At 53.6% G+C, this 7,008-nt stretch overlaps 1 protein-coding gene across 3 annotated transcripts in view; it reads left to right on the top strand.

The window, feature by feature from the left end:
* ALDH1A2 (aldehyde dehydrogenase 1 family member A2) overlaps positions 1-6,765 on the top strand; it is a 94,472-nt gene extending 87,707 nt beyond the window's left edge. For 2 of the 3 annotated variants that reach the window (XM_004374608.1, XM_023729672.1), the window contains one exon: positions 6,587-6,659. In XM_004374608.1, coding sequence (XP_004374665.1) covers positions 6,587-6,659 — 73 coding nt within the window. Of the gene's footprint in view, positions 1-6,586 lie in introns of all 3 variants that reach the window. The other variant, XM_004374607.1, reaches the window with a different exon arrangement.
* The last annotated feature ends 243 nt before the right edge of the window (positions 6,766-7,008 follow it).

Raw genomic sequence — 7,008 nt, 5'->3', positions numbered from 1 at the left:
GATCACTGTCAGCACGGTGATACAGGCGTTGTGGCGATCACTGTCAGCACGGTGATACAGGCGTTGTGGCGATCACTGTCAGCATGGTGATACGGGTGTTGTGATCACTATCAGCATGGTGATGTAGGCGTGATTATCAGCACAAAGAATGCTCACGTAATAGTTTAATTCTCTCACTGGTATTAATGCATTTAACTAACTCATACTGAGCACGTGGTGCCACACGCTGAGCATTCTACTGCGTGTTACAGAGACAGATAAGACACAATCCTTTTACCCTCCGTGGGACTGGAGAAAATATACCAGTAATTCTGTATGATAAGGGCTATTATGGAAATATGTTAAACATCTTACATGTATAGAGGCAGTCAGACATACAGGGTCAGAGAAAACATCGCAGAAGAAGTACTGTCTTCGTGTTTAAGAAGCAGGCATTCCAGGCAGCGGGAAGAGCAGGCACGAGGGCACGGCAGATGCCCAACAGTCAGGGAACAGAATGGGGTTCGGCGTGCTTAAAATGAAGGCCTGCACAGCCAGCCCAGGAGACAGATAGGAACTTCACACCATTGAATAACTTCCAGCTGACGTTTAAAAACGAGGAGGCTTTGTATAAAATCTAGGTTTCTTGTTGATTTTCATTCCTCCGTAGCAAAATTGGGGCCCTGGCGGCGGAGTGGTTAAGAGCTACGGCTGCTAACCAAAAGGTCGGCAGTTTGAATGCACCAGCCGCTCGTTGGAAACCCCGTGGGGAAGTTCTGCTCTGTCCTGTAGGGTTGCTGTCAGAATCAACTGACGGCAATGGGTATAGCAAAATTGCCGGAGCCGTGAGCTCTGCGCTTTGCCTTGGTCTGCCCAACTCCTGTTGCTTCAGGGGCCGTGTGTTGATTGTCACTCATGTTGTACCCACCCACTTCACTAACTCACGTCGCTTGCTCAGCCCCGTGCGCTCTGTGGGTTTGGGACTGTAGGATGGGGCATAGGGTGAATGGAGGGGACTTGCTGAAGATACAAGTGGAAAAGTTGATTTACATCAAATCTCAAAAGACTTTAAAGTGCAGCTTGTAGGTGCTGAGGAGATACCAAAGATTTAAGAGCAAGAATTCTGTCACATGGAGGATGTTTTGACAGAGACTGTAGGAAAAAGTCCCACTAGAAGAATTTTGCAGTAACAGTAACGGATGCCATAGTGGAATGCCTGCTGTGTGTCTGGCTCTATGTTAAATTATTTTCTAACTGTGTCTCATTTGATGTTGACAAGGATCCTGTGGGATAGACACGCCTGCTTCCTGTCACAGAGGCCCACACGAGGCACCAGGGGTGAGAGTGGTCAGGGGCTGGCTGAGTCGTACAGCGTCAGTGCAGACCTGAGATGTGACTCTGGGTCTCAGCGGCCAGATCCTGTGCAAGTAACCCTCGTGGTGCCCACCGAGGAGCCTGGGGTCAGGCGCGTGGACTCCTCCGGGAGAGGACCAGAGCTGGGCAGAGCCCTCATGCAATGACGAGGGCCTGAGAAATGAGAGTGTGGCTGAGGAAGACTACATTCATGAGGGACTTTACTTGCAGGGTTCGTAAACAGATGGTGTATTTCGAGTGTCTTCATGAGCTGACCACCACCATCCAAAAAAACTCCCCTCGTTTGAAGGGAGCCAAGTTGTTCTTTTCTAAATCCCGTGACTGGCAAGAGGAAACAGTCTGCCACGCCCATTCCCTCTTCCATTATGGAGGGCGTCCTTTTTGGGCAGATGCTGTTTATAATCAGCATACTGATAATGACTTGAAACCTATTGCCTTGGAGTCAGTTTCAACTCACAGCGTCCCTATAGGACAGAGTAGAACTGCCCCATAGGGTTTCCAAGGAGTGGCTGGTGGATTCGAACTGCGGACCTTTTAGTTAGCAGCCAGGCGTTTAACCACTGCACCACTGGGGCTTCAGATAATAACATGTGACTGTATGCAAATCACTGTGTTCGGTCCATGGGGAAAACACGCTCATTAAGGATTTTAAAATTTTATTGGGTAAATGAAATCTGCAGCATTGGAAGAATCAGAAGAAGCCCTCGAAGGTACTGAGAAGTGACAGGCGTCCAGGGTCAGGGAGGTCACTGTCAGCCGGAGAACCTGGGAAACCTTGAAATCTGATCTAGTTTGTGCTTGCTGGGTGCCGTGGGGTCCATTCTGACACGTAGTGATCCCATGTGACAGAGTAGAACTGCCCCACAGAGTTTTCTAGGCTGTAATCTTTATGGAAGCAGATTGCCACGCTTTTCTCCCTGGGAGCCGCTGGGTGGGTTTGAACTGCCAACCTTTTAGTTATCAGCCAAGTGCTTAACGGTTTGCACCACGAGGGCTCCTTCTGAATTGGCTTTTAAAGGAGAGGAACATTTGGGTGGATGAAGAAAAGGGAGTATTTTTTTCAGGGTTGGTTGGCAAAGCTAGGTGGCAAGGGGAGGAGAGTGAATGAAGACATTGCAGGAGAAATAAGCAGTGAACCATAAGACCAGAGCAGAGGGCTTCCGTGCTTCCGACATTTCAGCTGGTGATTTCTAGCCCTTAACCATTCACCCGTAAAGAAGGCATAGCTTTGAGGCCAAGAGCAGTTTCCACAGTCATACTGCTTGGGTTTGAATTGTGGCCTTAATGCATACCACCTGTGCATCCTTGAAGAAATTACTTAATCTCACTAAGCCTCGGTTTCCTCATCTGTAAAATGGGAATAATTACAGCATCTACCTCATAGGGTAGCTATAGGGATTAAACGTTAGAATTAAGTGTGTAAAACATCTAGTGAGTGTCTGACAAGTCCTCAGAAGACGTTAGCTGCTGCTAATCACTGTTGACCAGGTAGACGGGTCTTACATAGTTGCTCTTTCTTTTCTTAATAAACCTGTTACTTTGGGAGTGTAGCAGATTTTTCTCCTTAATTCCAGCCGGTATTACCAGTTTATATTCTATCTCTGGAAACGCCAGGGAAAAACTGTTCTTGCGTAAACGTTTCTTTTCTGGCCTCCAGGGCCCCTTACTTGCTTTGTACCGTACCCCGTGACCAGCCTGGGTGCTGTGTGCTCAGTCATTAGGGTTCCTTCAGCTTGCATCAAGGCTTCATGTTCTCTAGGTACCTTTTCTTAACTCCTGCACGGCCTGACGTTTCTGCTTCCGCTCTTCAAGATGCATTCCATTTGTCACTGCATTTCCTGCGCCTGCGTCTGCGCTCTCCCCGTCTCTGAAACGTGCGGGCGGTGGCTGGAGATGAGAACGCGGTCGCATTGGCTGTTTTGTTATCGATCGTTGATAAGGTGACTCATGGGCCTTCATCGTGAGCAGGATTCAGGCTATTACATTGTCCAGGTCCAGTCCAGTCCACTCAGACATCCCCCTGCCTGTAGGGTCACTGTGGGTCGGAATCGACTTGACAGCACTGGGTTTAGTTTTGGGTGTGGGCTAGAGCCCAGGGTCTGCACTGTTAACAAGCTTCTGGAGTGATTCTGATGCAGATGGTCTGGGGACCTGACTCTGAGAAGTGCTGCTGTGAACCAGGAGAAGGGCAGGGATGATGCTGAGGGATTCCTGAAGCAGCTGGCCGAGAGCCACGGGAATCCAACTCTTGGCCTGTCCGTGGTGGTCAGGGCCCTGCAGTGCAGGGAAGCTCCTCAGGTGACACTTACACATGCTGAGGTTCTAGAACTGCTGCCTGAGAGATGATGTGGGCACCAGGGGGTGAGGTGCCAGACTGGAGTCACAGGGCTGTGGGAGGGGAGGGCCACCACATGGCAGGGCCACGGGAGGGCAGGGCCGCTGGAGGGCAGGGCCACGGGAGGGCAGGGCCACCACATGTCAGGGCCGTGGGAGGGCAGGGCCGCCGGAGGGCAGGGCCACCACATGGCAGGGCCGCGGGAGGGCAGGGCCGCCGGAGGAGCAGGGCCACCACATGGCAGGGCCACGGGAGGGCAGGGCTGCCGGAGGGCAGGGCCACCACATGGCAGGGCCACGGGAGGGCAGGACCACCACATGCCAGGGCCGCGGGAGGGCAGGGCTGCCGGAGGGCAGGGCCACCACATGGCAGGGCCACGGGAGGGCAGGACCACCACATGCCAGGGCCGCGGGAGGGCAGGGCTGCCGGAGGGCAGGGCCACCACATGGCAGGGCCACGGGAGGGCAGGACCACCACATGGCAGGGCCACGGGAGGGCAGGGCCACGGGAGGGCAGGGCCAGCGCCCAGCAGAGCCGGCGGGCGGCAGATCAGCGTTGGTGCCCTGTCTGCTGAGCCCCAGCTACAGTGTTCTTTCTCCCGCTCCATGCTGGCCCGCTCCCACTGCTCTCAGACCTCTCGCTGGCCTTCCTTGATGACCTGGCCCGGGGGCAGAACTTGTTTTATGGCAGATTTGGGTCCTCTCCTCTGTCTCAGAACAGGCTGTTCACAGACCATGGCAGCACATCACTGCCCGTGACCGTAGAGAGGAGCCAGCCAGGCCAGCAGGATTTTCCATTTTATCACGCCCCCAGAGACGGCAGAATCCACAGCCAACCTCACGGGAGGTTTCGGATCCAGTAGCCCCCCTTCATCCTCTGACAACGTAGGCAGACATCTGAGTGGAGGGAAGCGTGGTTGGGGGCTGCCCAGGTGTGTGCACAGGCCGGGAAACACCAAGGGGGTCACCTGGCTTCAGACAGGAGTCCTGTGATGTCCGTGATGAACAGCCGCATGCGGAATCGCTTGAGGCCAAGAAACAGCCCGAGAGAGCAAAGCCGAGCTGGTAATGAAGAGACTCGGAGCGGGACGGAGCTGATGGGGGATCATGTCGTGAGTGGTGCAGTCCAAGCTTATTCCCCTTCCTTCTGTGAGAAGGAGGACCGATGCAGACCTTGGCCACCCGCTGATGTCCCAGCGAGGCTCTGTCAGCTCAGCTGCCCTCGGTGCCCAGAGGAGCTGCCAGCAGAGCCCTTGGAGCCTTGTGTAGGGCCACGGGGATCCCAGCAGGGCGAGGATGAGTCCTTTAAAGCACGGCTTGCTGGTAAAGCTAGGCTGCGAGAACCCTTTACCTTTTATACGTGGCTGTTTTAAAACGCAGCGTTTGTTACTCCGTACACCTCTGTCTTTTTGTTGTTATTTTCCTGGTGGAGACGGTATGACAGTAGAGCAGAACTGGGAAAGGAAGGATAGAAAGAAGACCTTCCTTCCTTTCATTCATTCATTCATTCAGCGATAATCACTGAGTGGCTTCTTTGTCCCTGACATTATAGGCTATATAGGATGTTTGGTGAAGGGCAAAAGCAAAATCATTAAGATACGTTTCCATGGGGAGACACAGATGCTCACACAGTTCCTGTCCAGTGTGAGGTGCAGTGGTGGAGGTGTGTACAGGTGCTGTGTGAACACAGAGGAGGGGGAGGGGCTCCATCAGCCTGAGGGTATGGCCTCACGGGAGTACAAGAAAATAAAGTTAAATTGCTTCAAAGAAAGAAATAGGAGCACATGCTTAATGTTATGAGTAGAAAAAAGAAAAAAGGCAGTTAAAGTGAGGTGCGAGTGAGCAGGGAGAGGTGAGGGGTGGAGGAAAAGGAGCACGCGGCAGCCAGGCTATGCCACACTACGACCCCCGGGAGTGGGGGACAGGCCCCTGGAGAGTCCCCAGGGGGCGGGAGGGGCTCAGCCTCCTGTGGCCCCCCGACAGGTGACCCAGGTCCCCCCACCAGGCCCCACAGGCTCTTGAGAAGCAAGGGCCAGTTACTTCTCAGCAGTGCTGCAGTGGTCATAGCGCGGTGAACAGCGACCCCGATCCTGGACCGCGACCCCAGAGGGCTCTGCAAGCCGGGAGGGGAAGGGGCCGGAGGAGGATCTCGGGGGGAAACCTTACAGACACTTCCAAGTTCTTTTGTATTCAGTTATGTCCATTTCTTAATGCTTTGCCCTGACTACGTGGGGGCTGTGGACAGTATTGACTCAGGATTGTGTTTTTGAGGTGTTGCAGATGATTTGTGATCTTCCATGATAAGCTTGAGGTGTTCATTCCTGTTTATGAAATCTAAGGGAGAATGAAACGGAATTTAGAATACCAATCTGAGAGGGTCCTGGCCTGGGAACCTTCATAGTTCTGGTTCAGACACAGTGGACCAGATCTCCAGGGGAGTGGTTAGGGAGTAGAGGGACTCCAGGGGCTCTCCAGGCCCAGGGAGGGGCTGTAGACAAGCGGTCCTGGAGAACCAGCACGCTCTGTGAAGGGGAGCGTGGCCTCCGCGGGGCCGGCTCTCACTGCTGCAGCCCTGGGGACTTAGCCCAGGAGCATCTGTGTAACCTCCAGACAAGGCTAAGCCCAGGCTTGTCTCTGAGTGGTCAGGAGTCCTGGCCTTTTTGTGCAGCGTAGGGCACACAGCTAACCTTAGCTTTTAGACACAGTGACTGTCCACGAGATTGATGGCTTTCTCTGCCCCTCAGAGGGAGGTTGGGCCGTTGGTCATTAGGAATTTTTCCATGCAAACTCCAGGACATCTGTTCACAGGTGATAAACTTCACTTCCCAGGACTCTGACCACGGCTCAGGCCGGTTGCCTGGTCCTCTGGTATCTGATACCGCACATTTCTGTTTTTCAGGGGAGAATTCGGTTTGCGAGAGTACTCAGAAGTGAAGACTGTGACAGTAAAGATCCCCCAGAAGAACTCCTAAGAAGGCCAAGAAGGAAGGAGAGAGCCAGCCTGCACACCTCCCCTCTGCTGTCCCTGTGGGGCCCCGCTCTCAGCAGCACACAGCTGATACACAGTCCTTATTAAAGGGTTCCGTGGTAACACGCAGCCAGGCAGGCCCTGCGTAACTAACAGACCAGCTGGGCAAGGCTTCTTGGCGCTGTGAGGGATCACCCTGAGGTTACCAAATACTGGGGGAGGTGGGGCAAAGGCAGCCGTCGGGCATCTCCAGGGTCTCTCGAGCAGGGGACTGAATTTGGAGCTGTGTTACTTGATGCCTGTTGTTGCGCCTGTCGTCCCTCTTGAGGAAAGGTGGCCTTCCCATTGGCTTC

This window comes from Trichechus manatus, unplaced genomic scaffold, assembly GCF_000243295.1.
Source record: "Trichechus manatus latirostris isolate Lorelei unplaced genomic scaffold, TriManLat1.0 scaffold00030, whole genome shotgun sequence".
NCBI classification, from domain to species: domain Eukaryota; kingdom Metazoa; phylum Chordata; class Mammalia; order Sirenia; family Trichechidae; genus Trichechus; species Trichechus manatus.
The sequence above is the reverse complement of the archived record's forward strand: the minus strand, read 5'-3'. Positions and strand labels throughout refer to the sequence as shown.